We start from the raw sequence: 14,310 nt of genomic DNA, 5'->3' as shown, positions 1-14,310 counted from the left end.
CTGGAGATCCAAACACAGGTGACCAGGCTTCTGTGTCAAGTGCTTTATGCACTGACTCTCCCTGGCCCCATCATTAAAACACAGTATTCCATTGAAAGGCCATACACTAATGTTCTAAACCAACCACTTATTTTTTTTTCTGGTTTTTCAAGACAGGGTTTCTCTGTATTGTTTTGGAGGCTGTCCTGGAACTCCCTCTGCAGACCAGGCTGGCCTGGAAATCACAGAGATCCGCCTGGCTCTGCCTCGCATAGCATGCATGTAGGAATCTGACAGAATGTTCTGTCCCACCTGGCGACAGCAACATTATGGAATCAGTTCTCTCCTTCAACATTTTTTTTGTCTTCCAGTCACCAGACTCAGTTCATCAGGCTTGTATAGCAAGTGCCTTCATCTACCGAGCCATCTTGCTGGCCAGTTTTGTTTCTTTTTTGTGTTATAAATGATAGTGGAAAGATTATTGTGAATTATTAATTATAATATTTCTGGTTATTTGAGACAAATTCTGAGGACTGAGGAAATGCCATGTGCTTGCCTTGCCAGCATGAGGACTTGAGTTTGGATCCCCAGCACCCAAATGAAATCTAGGCAACACCGTGCACCCATGTAACCCAGTGGTGAGGAGGGCCAGGCAGTAAGAAGGGTCTGGTGACTCCCTGGAGCTCGTTGGTCCGCTAGCAACCAAATCAATGAGCTCCAAGTTCAATGAGAGACTGGGCTTCAAAAATAAGGTGGAGTGTGACTGAGGAAACACACAGTGTCAGCCTCTGGCTTCCACACACACACGCATTCGAGGAGAAATTTGTAAATACGGCCGTGAAGATCGGAGGGAAGGAAAGAACATTGAAAACTCTTTGATGTCTTTCAAAGCGATCCTATTAAAAGGTATGCCTAATACTCTCTGAATAGCATATGATAGTAGAGGCGACGTTTGCACACAGTATTGTGACACTTGCATCAGTGAGGCAGTTCATGTCTTTAACATATGAACATATCCCATAAGTCCACTAGAGAAAGAGAGACACCTACTCTCAGGAACTTTGGGCTGAAAAAGACAGAAAACTCCATTCAGAATCGGACCGGAGCCTGGAGTCATGGTATATGTCTTAAATCCCATGTATAGCATGGTGAGTCCTTGGGACAGATGTGTAGCTGTGTCTCAGTTAAAGGACACTGGCTGCTCTTTCAGAGGACTGGGGTTGGATTCCCAACATTCACATGGCAGCTCCAACCACCAAGGCTATCAGGCTCCCATATTCCCTTCTTTGTTTTTCTTTTCTTTTCTTTTTTTTTCCAGGTTTTTCGAGATAGGATTGCTCTGTGTAGCTTTGGAGCCTGTCCTGGAACTAGCTCTGTAGACCAGGCTGGCCTGAAACTCACTGAGATCCGCCTGCCTCTGCTTCCCGAGTGCTGGGATTAAAGGCGTGTGCCACCACCAACGCCCAGCTCATATTCCCCTTCTTAAACTAAGAAATGCTACACATCTGTCCCAGTAACTCACTATGTTCTACAAACATACACACAAACAAAACGCCCATACATGTAAAATCATGTTTAAAAAGGAATGTGGTCAACAGTCCTCAGTCACTGCTCTCTCTGAGTGGGTGCATGTGAATGTGTTCACATACATGTGGAGGCCATGTATGTGACAGCATCTCTCATTTGGTCCAGGGTTCACCACAAAATACTAAACCCGCAACAAATGAATTTTCGAGGAACACACTCCAACCGTACGCAAGCTAGCACATGGGCACAAGAAGGGTGAGAAATCTGGGAAAACACAAGTATCACTGGCAAGCAGGAAAATACAAATTAAAATGACCATGAAATAGCTTTTTTATGCCCACTTTCTACAACGATGCCTGGTAATTCCGTGTGTTGATAAGAATGTAAAACAGTTCTAGGAGTAACACACACTCATTTGGCCAGTGTGAAGGCCTGATCTATTTGGGAAGGTGAATATTCACACAGCTTGTGATGTTACAGTTATAGTAATGTGAAAATATGCACAAGATTATTTAGAGTTTGAATTAATCCCCTTCTTAAAGGCTGGAAACGACCAAAATGTCTCAAGAAAAATGAGTACCTAAATTTTTGTATGAAACACTGTATAACACTATGCAGCAGTGCGAAAATGATGAATTTTAGTAATGCTATACTGAATGAAAAAAGCAAGTTGTAAAAAATTACATTATTCTTTTACACATTCTAATATGGGACAGTGGGGTGGACACTGGGGTTTGAGCTTGTTTTCATATACATTAAAAACAAGCAAACTAAACAGTATGTTATTTAGAGATTATAAGTACTTATTCTTTTTAATGTATTGCTGCATTCTATTTGCTAGTTAACTTGTTACGGATTTTCTTGGCTAATGACAGGTAATTTTCTTGTCCTACCTTTGTATGATTTTGATACTGATACAATCTCTCTGGAAAAAAATTTGTCAGCTGTAAGTAAAGTCTTAAAAGCCTGAAAGATTCACCTCTGAGAAGTCTGTCTTAAGAGATTTTAGCAACACAAACTGTGGGTTCAGACGACCCCGGATTTTAAGCACAGCCTCATCTCCTCCCTAACTACTTAAATATTGCGATCCTCTTTCTCAGATGGTAGAACGGAGGATAAGAGAGCCTACCTCACTGAGCCGTGTAAGAGAAAGAGAACTTACACACAGCACTCAATACCTAGTAAGCTTTTCGGTTGCCTTACTTATTAGCTTCTACTTTGAATCTCTGATTAGTGACTGCTTCCTAGGCCGATATAGAAGGGCAAACAACGAAAGGGCTAGGAATAGAGACTCAATAGTGGGGCGCTTGCCTAATACCTGTGAGTTCCTAAATGCAATTCCTCGCACCGAGGGGGAAAAAGAAAGATAATGTCGGTGGGGGAATGGAACCCATTTGAAAGACGCACTCAACATCACACGTTGTAACGACACTTTCTGAGCGTCCGGAGCCCTGCACGGGCACTCAGGTGTTCCCCAGGCAACAGGAGGTACCCACGACGCTCGGCCGGGAAAGAGGAAGGCAACTCCTCCTGGTCGCCAGGCGGGAGCGTCGCTCGCTATTCCCATAGCAACCGGACGGCCCAGCGTCAAGGGCTCCCCGGCTCGGCGCGCAGACTCCCGAGAGGCCACTTCCCGCCGTCACTTCCCGGAGGCTCGCCCCGCTCCGCCGTACCACGTTTCTGATTGGCCGCAACAGAGGGCGGGCTTCCAGCGCCTCAAACTCAAGCACGCCTCACTGAGCGGAAGTCGACCTCTCTCGCCCCGGAAGTGGAACTCTGTGGTTTGGCAGTCGAGGTTCTGGCAAGTTGGGGGACTTTAGTGAAGATGCCGGGTGCCGCCGCCAAGGACTCAGAGTTGTCTGAGAGGATAGAGAGCTTCGTGGAGACTCTGAAGCGAGGTGGCGGGCAGCGCAGCTCGGAGGACATGGCTCGGGAGACCCTGGGGCTGCTGCGCCGGCTCATCACCGACCATCACTGGAGCAACGCGGGTGCGGCTGACCCAGCCCCTCTCCTCTGCCTCTGCCCCTTCCTGAAGCTGAGGCTCACCCCAGCCTCCCCGCTCATCCTGTCCCTCTTGGGCTGATTGCAGGGGAGCTGATGGAGTTGATTCGCACAGAAGGCAGGAGGATGACGGCCGCTCAGCCCTCCGAGACCACCGTGGGCAACATGGTGAGGAGAGTCCTCAAGATCATCCGGGAGGAGTATGGCAGGTCAGGTTCACAGCCTGGGGTCTGGGTGGGACCGGGGGCCTCCTCTCAGTGCTTGGAGCGTCTGTTGTGGCTGTGCTGCTCCGGCTGCCCCCCTTAATCCCCCCGGTCGCCCTTCTCCATCTCCCCCTTGGGTCTTGTTGCCTCCTTAGACTTCACGGGCGCAGTGACGAGAGCGATCAGCAGGAGTCCCTGCACAAACTCTTGACATCCGGAGGCCTGAGCGAGGATTTCAGCTTCCATTATGCCCCACTAAAGTCCAACATCATTGAGGCAATTAATGAGCTGCTAGTGGAACTGGGTAAGAGGCCCGATCACAGGTGCACAAGATAGGTCGCAGGCGGATGGGGAAACAAGCCCCAGAAATCGTTCATTGACAGGGATGGGCGACTTATCAGTCTCTGGTGTCCGCAGTCGGGTAGGAATGGATGGGAAACACCAGGACCATAGTAACTCCATCTTTCAGGACAGGCCCGCTCTTTAAAAGTCCATTGTGTACAGAGAAACCCTGTCTCGTAAAAACCAAAAAAAAAAAAAAAAAAAAAGTCCATTGTGATGGAGATTTCTATTAGGGCAGATTTTTTTTTTAATTTTAAAGCAAATGAACTTGCTGGGGATATAACTCGATGGAAGAGTCCCATAATTGAGACCCTAGGTTTAATTCCCAGTGTTTCAAAAACGGAACGTGAATTCCCCAAAGCCACATTTGGAAAGTTCTTTTTTCATTAAACTTCATCCTGATTTAATTTTAAAAACCCTTTATTATTATTATGTTATGTGTGCATAGATGGGAAGGGGAAGCATGTATGCCACGGCCCATGTGTGTCGGTCACAGGACGACTCTGTGGAGTTGTCTCCACCCACCTTTATGTGGGTTCTACAGATGGAACCCGGGTTTCCAGGTTTGACCAGCAAGCACATTTAACCCACTGCCATCTTACCCACCACACACACACACACACACACACACACACACACACACACACACACACACACACACACACACCACCTCCATTCTTACTTGCAGATTCTTGTTATAACCAGTTCTCCAGTCATTGAAAAAACTAGGTACTGGGGCTGGAGAGATGGCTCATGTAGACTCCCCAGGTTCAATTCCCAGCATCTACACAGTGACTTATAGGCCCCTGTAACTCCTGTTCCAGAGGGTCTGATGCCCTCTTCTGACCTCTACGAGGACCAGGCACACACAAGGCACACAGACACACATGCAGGCAAACATTCATACAATAAAAGTAAAGTGTGCAATTCTGAAAACAAGAAACTAGGTACCATCTGTGCCCCAGACTGCCATTTTCAGACACCTCGTTTTTCTTTTTTCTTCCCTTTTGTGCCCCCCCCTCCAATGGGGGTGCTGCAGCCACCTTTTGGAGGAAGAGTTCTGTCAAGGGAAGATCTGTTTACAGGTAGCCTTTCAGGATTTCCCAGATGGCCATTTCTGTCCTTAACTCATCCAGGACAGTTGTAAGGACCTAGTGTCATGGCAGTATGGTGGCTGATGAGCAGGGGTGCTGCTGGCAAACGGGGCAGGCTGAGGTGTGGAGTGGAGGACCCTGAAGGAGTGAGGCTTCTAAGAGGCTGGGATGTCCCCGTGGAGCCTCGTGATACCAGATCTGCCAGGTGGACAGTGTCTGGGAAGGGTGGGTTTCTCTTTCTGAACCATTGCCATGCCTGTCTGGAATGAAGCATGGCAGTTTCACATTCCCTTGCAAAACTGTTCTTGCAGAAGGCACAACGGAGAACATTGCAGCCCAGGCTCTGGAGCACATCCACTCCAATGAGGTGATCATGACCATTGGCTTTTCTAGAACAGTAGAGGCCTTCCTTAAAGAGGCAGCCCGGAAGAGGAGGTTCCATGTCATTGTTGCAGAGTGTGCTCCTTTCTGCCAGGTAAGAGATGCTAAGAAAAGGTGACGAGGAGGGAGCAAATAAAGGAGGCATGGAGTGAGTCTGAGCCAGCTGTGAATTGATTAGCATGACCTCGAGTCATTAAGAAGGTAAATCATACCAGGTTCAGTGGTGTACACCTTTATCCATCCCAGCCCTCAGGAGGCAGAGGCAGGCGGATCTCTGTGAGTTCAAGGACAGCCTGGTCTACAGACTGAGTTCCAGGACAGCCAGGGCACAGAAAGATCTTGTCTCAAAAAAAAAAAAAAAGGAAGAGGAGGAGGAAAAGAAAAAGTAAATCAGGCATAGTGGCAAGGTCTTTAGTCGCGGCACCTGCAATGGGGAGGCAGAGACGGGTGGATCTCTGTGAGTGGGAGGCCAGCTTGGTCTGGTCTAACTAATGAATTGCAGGACAGCAAGGCTACATAGTGAAAACCTGTCTCTAAACAAACAAAACCACTAAAAAAAAACCCAAAAGATTGTTAGGGATTTTCAAGTTACTGTAGATATTTTTAAACATTAGTTTAAGGAAGCAGAGTATTGCTGGGTCTTCTAGGAGTCAGTAGGGCACATGACCTTAGGGATGGCTGGTGTCTGACTTGATCTCAGTCTATCCTTAAGTAAATAATAGGTCTCAAGAAAGAAACCATATGCTATAAAACAAGTTGGGAGCTCTCACCAGCTTGCTTGATTGTGTAAGCAGTTGTATTTCCGGTTTTGGAGTAACATTTATTAGCATCCCTATGGCTCACCAGACTGTGCACCACAGATGCGGGTTATCCCAGAAACTAGTTACAGAATCATTTTAGATCCAGTTGCAGTTGAGAGCTCTTCTCCCTGTTTTATTGTCTCCTAACATCAGCCTTTCTCTCCTGTTTCAGGGTCATGAAATGGCTGTCAATTTGTCTCAAGCAAATATTGAGACAACTGTCATGACTGATGCTGCCATTTTCGCTGTTATGTCAAGAGTCAACAAGGTGGGTGGCACCGGAGTCCCTAAGATGAATGCGGGAAGCTATGCTCTGGAACACTGGTTTCCTTTTCTTGTCTTGTGAGGTCCATAGTGAGAGGTTCCCAGCCCTGTCTGAAAGTGTGCACTTAGGCCCTTTTAATCCACTAGCTGGATTTGTTCTCTCTCTCACCCACATCACTGATCCTCATTAGGACAGCCTCTAAATATGGCTAAGGTGTTGAGGGGAATGAAGTTGAACTGACTGAGCGTGCTAGCTGTGAGGGATTTGCTGCGGGTTGTGGCAAGGGAAGGTGGGAAATGACCAGGCTCTTGGGTTCCTGGGAGGTGATGAATCTCCAGGAAAGACAGGGAAGGAGCTATAGGTGTGGCAGCCTCCCATCCCACGCCATGTCTGCCGAAACTAGAAGTCTGTGGTCTGGTCTTGAGCCGAGGCGGCTCCCTGCCCCTCTGCTGCCTGTGAGCCCTCTAGATGCTAAGGCCCGAACGTGCAGCCAAAGGGCCTGTTGGGACTCCACCCCAGGGTGGCTCATGTTTTTTCTCCTTCCAAAGGTGATCATTGGTACGAAGACCATCCTGGCCAACGGTTCCCTGAGGGCTGTGGCAGGGACTCACACTCTGGCACTGGCAGCAAAACACCACTCCACCCCACTCATTGTGTGCGCGCCCATGTTCAAGCTTTCTCCACAGGTGTGTCAGTCTGTCTCGCTGGTAACCAACAGAGAAGAAAATGTTGTCTAAGCTGGAACTCTGGCCCTCAGCTTACTCTAGATTCTGTGTTTTGATCTGTTCCTTAATGGATTTGATCCACCACAGGCTAAAAAGAGCCACAGATGTTTTGAGCCAAGAACAGAATCAATAGTTATAACCCATCACCAATAATGTCAGGGTAACGTGGGACAGAGAAAGGCCCTGTATGCCAAATTGCCACTACTCTCCATTGTCCCCAAACACTTCTGAAAATGCCAAGCAGGTTGAAACTGGGATCATAGAATCCATTCAGGGCCTGTCCTCTGCAGCCTGAATGTCAGCGGGTGTTAAATGAAGTCATTTGACAGTGACATAAACTATTTGCATGGGAACAACCTGCTTAGAGGTCTGCATGGTTTAATTAACCATTTGTTTAGATTTAGATTTTATGTGTATGAGGTTTTTGCATGCATGTATATCTGTGTACCACATGCATGTCTAGTGCCCAAGGAGATGGATCAGAAGAGGGCCTTGGATTCCCTGGAATGTGAGTTATGGGTGTGCACTGCCATATGGGTGCTGGGAATCAAACCCAGGTCCTCTCTCTGCAAGAACAGTCAGTGCTCTTAACCACTGAGCCATCTCTCCAGACCCCTAACTAAACATGCATTTACTGATAGGTATTTGAGTTAGTTCCACCTTTAGCTTCTGTGAATGCTGCTGCTTTAAGCAGTTATAGATTTATATAGGCCATGAATTTCTGTATGTCTTGTCTGTGTGTCTATGAGTGGAATTGTTGAATCCCATATTTAAAAAAATAATGTTTATAACTGGGCAGTGGTGGTGTATACTTGTAATCCCAGCACTTGGGAGGCAGAGGCAGGTGAATCTCTGTGAGTTCAAGGCTTTGGTGTACAAAGCAAATTCCAGGACAGAGAAAAACAAAATTTTTTTTTCTAGTTTCCCAGTGAAGAAGATTCATTTCATAAGTTTGTGGCTCCTGAAGAAGTCCTTCCTTTCACAGAAGGTACAGGGTGTGTGTGTGTGTGTGTGACAGAGACAGAGAGAGAGACTGAAAGACTTATGTGGACCATTTCCAGTTGCTATAAGTAACCATATAGATGAATTGGCTGCCCAAAAAGGCAAGATCTAAAATATTTGTACTTACCAACTAACCTGTAGCCTAGATGCTCCCCACCTCCATGTTTGGGGGGTCTGAGGCCTCTTCTGAAGGCAGCAGCTCTGCTCAGTGAGCCCACAGCCTTGTCAGTAAGTCAGCTGGTTGCACTCACCCTGTGAGAGCAGAACACTGCATGTTGTACATGTTGTCCTGCTCCTTTTGGGAAGTTGAATAACTTACCCTTTTATTTAAACAGTTTTTGAAGCAAAATGTGATGGCACTTATAATCCCAGCATTTGAGGGGCGGGGGATGATGAGGCAGTAGGATCATCACAAATTCTAGACCATCCTAGTCTGTCTATACAGTGAGTTCCAGGCCAACCAGAAAGATACATGATGAGAGAGTATCTCCAAAAAAAAAAGAAAAAAAAAAAAAAAAAGAAATGCCTGTTATGCACTCTCTGCATCTGAGTCCAGGGAATAAAATAATGAGATGTTGGAGCCCTGTTTCCTCAGACTTAGATGACGGTAAGGAAATGTTGGGTCCCAGGGTGTTGTAGGAAGAAAGCATGATGGTGGTAGGACTCTACCTAAGACCGGTGACGGTCTTATGAGATGACGTTCCTGGAGTCCCAGATGAAGGGGCTACATCATGTGAAGATTTGGGAAAGCTTCCTAGGGACTGTACAAGGCATGAGATTCGGTTGTTTAGCCAGTTGGAGATGGCCGGACTGTTATGAGCATAGGGAGAGGACTCAAATAGTAGTTCATATGGTTGATGAAAGGCTGGACCTTAAGGTTGCAATCTTGAATCTAATTTATGTATATGGGTGTTTTGCCTGCATGTACATCTGTGTACCATATGAAGTCTGGTGCCCTCAGAGCTGGATCCCTTGGAGCTGGAGCTAGGGATGGTTGTGAGCTGCCATGTGGCGGGAGAACTCAAGACCAGGTCCTCTGGAAGAGCAGCTGGTACCATTAACCAGTGAGCCACTGCTCCAGCTTGACATTTATTTTAAGTGCTAGGAAAAGTCAGCAAAGAGCTTGGTTTTACTGTTGTTGGAGTTTGTTTTGGTTTGAGACAGTGGCTCAGGCTGCCCTCACGTTAGCAGTCTACCCGACTCAGCCATTAGAAAACGTTAGACATGCGGATCGTGGCTGGGCGTCATCTCGCTCAGTTTGTTCTGCCGCAGCTTTCTAGCATGCCTGCATTATTGAACTTAGACTCTGTGCTACTTATTAGGGCCGGGGCCTCGGTCTCACCTCTAGCATGTGACTGTCTTGCAGGGGACATTCTGGAGAAGGTCAGTGTTTATTGCCCTGTGTTTGACTACGTGCCCCCCGACCTCATTACCCTCTTTATCTCCAACATTGGTGGGAATGCACCGTCCTACATCTACCGCCTGATGAGCGAGCTCTACCATCCTGACGACCACGTCCTCTGACACTGCCTGTCCCAAGCGGAACCAGCTTAGACCCAGAGACACAGTGCTGCTGCTACAGAGGACAGTGGAGTCAGCCTGAACACCTCAGTGTTCCCTGCCTTCCTACTTATCCCCAGTGAGGCATGCGGCCAGGACTGTTCTTACCCTCCGGGGCTTACCTCAACAGTGGGGCTTACCTGTTGATTTTGGGGCCACTTTGTGACCAGGCTGTGTTTGTTTCAGGAACTTCAACCTCTGGCTCTGGGGTGTGTTACACATACCATGACTCTTTGCTGGGTTGCTGTTTGCTCAGAAACAGCTTCCAGACTTTTTCCTAGGCTGTGCCAATAAAAGCTGCTGGAAACTCCCGGGAGTTCTTTTGTTGTGCAGAGCTCTGAATGAACTGAAACAGCAGTGTTTGCATAGAGGGCTGTGATTATGGGGAAAGCCTAATACAGTTAGAGAGGAAAGTACTGTTTCCTCTTGCAGCTCACTGGAAAGGGCACCACACAACTTCTTAGTAACCTACAGTAATGTATGTCTTCAAGAGCATCTTGGAGCTTAAAATATACCATCTTGGGGTCCACTTCTAGATGGCTGCATCAGATCTTGAGAAGGAGGGAAGCGGTTCAAAGCTTCCCTTTTAGAAGAGGATGCAGGCTCATTAATTGGTCTGGAAGGCAGCTTGGAGCCTACACTTATAGAATTACTTGAAACATGGGACACAAGAATGATCAGTGTGGCCCTGTGATGTCACAGCCAGTGTTAGGCAATGGCAGGAAGGTGTTTACCCTGCAACACTGTAGACTGCGGGTGAGGTGTCCTGAACAGCAGTGTCTGGATTGACAGCATTCCAGTTGAAACCATTTTAAAGAGCTGGTTTCCCAGCCTTTGATTTAGTTCTCAATATTAAAGTCTAGAGAGACGATGGAGAGATGGCTCAGTGGTTAAGAAAGTCTGGAGAGACCAGGTGGTGGTGGCACATACCCTTAATCCCAGCACTTAGGAGGCAGAAGCAGGCAGATCTCTTGAGTTCCAGTCTGGTCTACAGAGTGAGTTCCAGGACAGCCAGGGCTACACAGAGAAACCCTGCCTTGAAAAAACAAAACAAAATAAAAAAATTTAGAGAGCAATACATTTAACAAATTCCAATTTCGTGCTTTCCTGAGAACTCAGATCTGGCCATTCCCAATCGCCCAGTGGCGAGTGCAGCAGCCTTCCAAATGGTTGTAGTTGGCTACAGCCTGCTAACATGATTCCATTAGGTTGGAAAGGATGGACCACCTGTTAGAGGTGGGGATACTTGTAAGGAAGTCCATTTTCTAGTCCACTAGGGTGGTGGTGAGGCCAAGCAAACAGTATGCCATGTAACCCTAAAACATCACACAGGCAGGCAGAATCAAAAGTTGGAAGAACATGACTGAGGACCACTGGTGTGAAGTCAACTCCCCCGTGAGATCTTGTCACAAGGGCTCTTGTGCCAGTGTCTGGATGCAAGTAAAGATCTAGGAATCTGCATGTCTAGCCCTGAGTAATTTGGATGGGTGGTTCCATGCCCACACTCTGGTAAACTTGTCAGAAGTAAGTTTTATAAGGGAAGGGCCTTGAGGCTGATACCAATTTGAGAGGTCTCTGCTTCGGGCTTTGGTGGGGGGGTGAGCATAAGATCAAAAACGGGTCTGCCTCAGTTCTAAGAAGAGCCTGACTCACTCACTCAGCCTTCTGTCAATTTCTTCCTAAACAGAAGACCCTGTGCTTTCTTGGGAAGTGGCTTACGTCTGCCAATCACAAGCCATTGCTCCCCCACCCCCAAAGCACCAATTCTAACAGCAATTCACTTGGGTCCAGTTGTGTGGTTTGGAGTAAGAACAGCAGGGAGTCAAGGACTTTAAATCTGGTTTTGGCTTCCAGTGCTTGGGGACACTTTTTATGCATCCCAGTCTCTGTGTCTAAAATTAGCATCAGTGTCCTTCCAGGCAGGACAGAGATGGACGTGGGTGGGACTTTGAGCCCAGAACTGCAGGATGCTGCTTTAGGCTCTACGACCTCAACTAAGTCAACTCCACCAAGCCTCATTTCCCTCCTCTTCTTATTCAAGGAAAGGCTAACCCTGAGGAGAAGCTGCACTCCCTGATGCAGGAGTTCCTGGGACTCATCACCTCCAGCCTGACTGTGTCTGCCTCACAGCCCGGCCTTGCAGGCAGGACTCAGAAAAACACATGTAGCTTGGAGAGGATTATAGAAACGAGATCCCATGATGCAGATGTCTTCCCGAATACACCAAATAAACCTCCAGATAACGAATACAGTTTGTAAAGACACTTGTTCCCACGGTTTCTGTCTTCCAAGTTGGGCAGAGGGCAGGAAAGGCATAATTCTTGGAACTTGAATAAGGAACAGAAACTCAACTTAGCCTCAGAAGTCTGAAAAAAATACTCTCACCAAGAAGAACCAGTGTAAAGTGATCCTCGAAATGCTGGTGCATTAGTCTTGATTACAAAGCCTGCTGCCAAATGGCTCTATTGCTCTGCTACCTTTCCATACATACACCATGTTACATCAGACCCACTTAGCCATGAATACTAAAAGGCCCTATCCTGCCTATCTGACCTCTCAGAAACTACTTATGTATGGTGGCCTTGGTGAGTTGGCTAATGGCACTTGGTGCCAAGTCTGCCAGAAAGATGGGACTGACTCCCACAGTTCTTCTACATGCATGTGCACATTTAGAATTAAGACCTGCCCAGGAAAGGTAAATTTATGGTGAATAAGTGAACACCTGACCAGGTCCATAAAATTCATAACACATAGATGCCTGCAGGTTAAGGAAAGAGAATGCAAAGATGGATAAAGAGAACTAATCAGGGAACAGTGACTCACTCCAGTATTCCCACAACACTCCAGAAGCTGAGGCAGGAGAATTGCAAGTTTGAGGCAGTGTGGGCCATATAAAAAATTAAGCCTTGTCTCAAAATTGCAAACCAGGCCAAGCATGGTGACCCAGGCCTTTGATCTCAGCTCTCAGGAAAAAGCTCACAGAGACAGTAGGATCTCTGTGAGTTTGAGGCCAGCCTGCTTTATAGTGAACTCTAGGACAGTCAGGACTGCTTAGAGAAACCTTGTCTCAAAACAACAAAAATGCAAAGCAGGGGCTGGAGAGTTGGCTCAGTGGTCATACGTGGCCTCTGAGGACACCAGGCATGCATGCAGTGCACAAACATTACAGACCAAAACACTCATATACATAAAATAACACAAGAAACCTAAAGGAATATTTTTCTTTTTCTTGTTTTTTTTTTAAGACAGTTTCTCTATGTAGCCCTGGTTGTCCTGGAACTAACTCTATAGCCCAGGCTGACCTTGAACTCACAGAAATCCACCTACCTCTGCCCCACAAGTGCTAGGATTAAAGGTGTGCACCACCAAGCCTGGTAAAGAATTTTTTTAGAAACGCAAGCCAAATCAAAAGATAATAGCAGTATCTAGCTCCAAACTGCTTTTTATCAGTAGACATTCCTTGCTTTGGAAATAAGCAGTGGTGAGTTGTAAGGCTAACTTCAAGTGAGGCTGGCCAAGCTCTTTAGATTGCTGCTGGGGTGCTGGCTTTCTGCTCAGCATTCCAGCTGATGGGTTAGCCAGTCCCAGGTTGGTCAGGCGATGGATGAGGAGGAGACACTAAGGAATGGGCATAGGGTAAAAGTGCCCCAAGGACTTGAGAAAGGCAGGGGGCGTTGATTAACTCTTTTTTTGGTGGGGTTATTAGGTAAAGAGATCATAAAAAGGGGGAAGGGGGGAGACCAGCCTCTGGAGACAGGAGCAACAGGAGAAGAGGAAAGGGGGAGAGTTGATGACCTTTTTAACCCCCACCTGATGCAATGCTTACACCCATTTTCTAAAAGTATTTAGTGAATAGAAGGAATAAGGATGAAGGGTGTATCTGGTGCAGAATAACCAGTTTTAGTTTCTCTAGACTTCCTTCTCTCCCTCTCGTTCTGTCCCTCCCTGCAGACCATCTCATAGTCAAGTACAGTGGCAAATGTACTAGTCAGTTCTCTCTGTAAGCCTTTTAGTGTGGTCGTTTCTTTGTAATACATGATCCTGCTGCCTCAATCTACCAAGTACTGGGATTTCAGGTGTGTAGCACCATTTCTCTTAAAATGTATTTTTGTGTATGTATATGTAAGTGTGACATGTTTGGGAAGGCACCTTTGTGCTCCAGTGAAGAATGTATAGCTGGCTGTCCGAGGACCACCTCAGGTGTCCTTATATCCCCTCGTTTGACCTGTAAACTCTGGGGTAGGTGGCCTTCAAGCTTTTAGGGAGTTCTCCTGTCTCCACCTCCCAACTCAGCCTAACCTGGCTGGAATATAGACACACCCTGTGCCAGGCTTCTGTATGGGACCCAGGGATCTGAATTCATTGTTAAGCCTGGGTAGTAAATGCTTTTACACTGGGCCTTCCTTCTCCCCCGACCCCATTCTGGGTTCT

The 14,310-nt window shown here is 47.0% G+C and overlaps 1 protein-coding gene across 3 annotated transcripts; it reads left to right on the top strand.

The window, feature by feature from the left end:
• The first annotated feature begins 3,245 nt into the window (after positions 1-3,245).
• On the top strand, positions 3,246-12,143 carry Eif2b2 (eukaryotic translation initiation factor 2B subunit beta). 3 transcript variants are annotated; one of them, XM_005086374.4, is made up of 8 exons: positions 3,248-3,494; positions 3,596-3,716; positions 3,866-4,014; positions 5,458-5,621; positions 6,500-6,595; positions 7,141-7,278; positions 8,239-8,305; positions 9,686-10,190. In XM_005086374.4, the coding sequence occupies exons 1-8, from the start codon at positions 3,332-3,334 to the stop codon at positions 9,841-9,843; spliced, it is 1,056 nt and encodes a 351-aa protein (XP_005086431.1). In that variant the 5' UTR covers positions 3,248-3,331; the 3' UTR covers positions 9,844-10,190. The 3 variants fall into 3 exon arrangements, with proteins under 3 accessions (XP_040598682.1, XP_021078887.1, XP_005086431.1); XM_040742748.1 differs by lacking the exons at positions 8,239-8,305; positions 9,686-10,190 and adding an exon at positions 11,921-12,143 and having other exon boundaries at positions 3,246-3,494; XM_021223228.2 differs by lacking the exon at positions 8,239-8,305 and having other exon boundaries at positions 3,246-3,494.
• The last annotated feature ends 2,167 nt before the right edge of the window (positions 12,144-14,310 follow it).

The sequence above is a fragment of the Mesocricetus auratus genome, unplaced genomic scaffold, assembly GCF_017639785.1.
Source record: "Mesocricetus auratus isolate SY011 unplaced genomic scaffold, BCM_Maur_2.0 Super-Scaffold_15014, whole genome shotgun sequence".
Taxonomy (NCBI): Eukaryota; Metazoa; Chordata; class Mammalia; order Rodentia; family Cricetidae; genus Mesocricetus; species Mesocricetus auratus.
The sequence above is the reverse complement of the archived record's forward strand: the minus strand, read 5'-3'. Positions and strand labels throughout refer to the sequence as shown.